The sequence below is a fragment of the Echinops telfairi genome, unplaced genomic scaffold (genome assembly GCF_000313985.2).
Source record: "Echinops telfairi isolate 266 unplaced genomic scaffold, ASM31398v2 ScPeMD7_7412;HRSCAF=8450, whole genome shotgun sequence".
In the NCBI taxonomy this organism is placed as follows: domain Eukaryota; kingdom Metazoa; phylum Chordata; class Mammalia; order Afrosoricida; family Tenrecidae; genus Echinops; species Echinops telfairi.
The window spans coordinates 1,063,296-1,064,968 of NW_022111312.1; the positions used below are offsets into that span (position 1 = coordinate 1,063,296).

Consider the following 1,673-nt stretch of genomic DNA (forward strand, 5'->3'; position numbering starts at 1 on the left):
ATACAAAAGTCCTTTGGGAGTCTCACAATTTTTATGAGTATAAATGAGTCCTGAGACCAAAAAATGTAAAGGCACCATTCAAGAGGAATATCAACAAGCTGTAAGAATTGTCATCTCAGGATGGGAGTATAGAAAGCATTCGCTTCTATCACTTATATTTCCTTTAATGTCCAACTTTTCAATCTAGAAAGCATTGTTTTAAAATCTCAGGAAAAACTAAAACATTCAAAAAGGAAAATAGGTAGTGTAGAAATACATTTGGCGACATGCGATGTTCAAGACATACTGAGTCAAACAGCTGGTCATATCGAGCGCCTCTCTATGTTCTAAATATCATTGGGATATAGGATTAAAACAGCTTAAGAGATCTATAACATATACTATTGATTGCATTTTCAATTATACATAAAGAGAGAAACAAAGAAAAGTCTCAAGTATACACCAAACCATTAACTAACAGTGGTTATGTCTGGGTTGGTAACTGCTAAGCAGTTGAACTGTTAGCTCTTTGCTTTCTAATACTTGGTTCTCGGGTATGTAAAGCAGACACTTTTTTAAAAGAAGCCAAAATAGACACGGATGTACAAAAACCGAAACACCTGGTAAGCACCCCTCCCCCACGCCCAGGTCAGTTACCTTTCCAGGTTGTAATACTCAAGCCACATGTTGGCGTACTTGGCATTTCCTTTGGTCATGATGCTGTCCCAGAGTTCCCGGGCTTTCTGCATATTCTTGCAAAGTCGAGCCTAAAACGAATTTGCAGGCTCAGTGATGAGAGGCCCTAACCCAATAACACCAACCTGCAGATACATACAAAAAGACTCCTGCCGATGGGAGTACACCCACAAATACATATAGGTTTGACAAAGGATATACGTACAACATATATACTCGAGTATAAGCCGACCTGAATATCAGTCGAGGCACCTAATTTTACCACAAAAACTGCATTAAAAATGTGCTGAAAAGCTCGGCGTATACACGAGTATATACGGTCTAATATTTACCTTTGCTGCAAACACAACCATGAATGTGGTAGCACAAGCAGGGGCAACGTTCTGATAACTCCTTAGATATAACCAAACACTGAGGGGGTGAGTTGCTGGGCTCAGGAAACAGCAGAGTCCACAAAGACAATGCTCTACATTCTACTTTGGTGAGCAGGGACTATTGACCTCCCCCAGTCTGGAGGGCAGAGTGATGAAAAACAAAGACACTGGAAGCAGTTCATCCCGGGAACTAATGACTATGCGACCTTGTTCTTCACCACCCCGAGATCAGACCTCGATGGTGCCCAGGTACCGCTACCAACCATTCTGAAAAGAATCACATAAGACGGTTCTGGACAGAGTAAGAGAATAATGTAGAAGAAAACTCAAAATTGTAAGAGACTGGACTTTCTAGTTAGATAGGTAGAACCCCCATGACCGTGGCCTGTTGTTACCCACCAGGTCGGGAACAACATTCACCCGCACAGCTCAGTTTTTAGCCCAACAATAAACAGGTCCGCAATGGGAACAAGAACAATAACATCTTAGCCTAATCAGCCATTAAAGATCAGAGAGCAGCAGTGACGCCAGGGCAAAGTTCAGAAGGGTTAGGAGAGGAGAGGGAACACAGGGAGGAGGTGAGATGAGGGATGGCCCACGGTGGGGAGGGCCATCAATGACATG

At 42.6% G+C, this 1,673-nt stretch overlaps 1 protein-coding gene across 1 annotated transcript in view; it reads right to left on the minus strand.

Annotated features, from left to right (window-relative positions):
• SART3 (spliceosome associated factor 3, U4/U6 recycling protein) overlaps window positions 1–1,673 on the minus strand; it is a 26,898-nt gene that overhangs the window by 9,558 nt on the left and 15,667 nt on the right. The window contains exons 7-8 of the mRNA XM_045296682.1: window positions 1,008–1,012; window positions 637–746 (exon numbers count right to left, since the gene is read on the minus strand). Coding sequence (XP_045152617.1) covers window positions 637–746; window positions 1,008–1,012 — 115 coding nt within the window. The remainder of the gene's footprint in view (window positions 1–636; window positions 747–1,007; window positions 1,013–1,673) is intronic.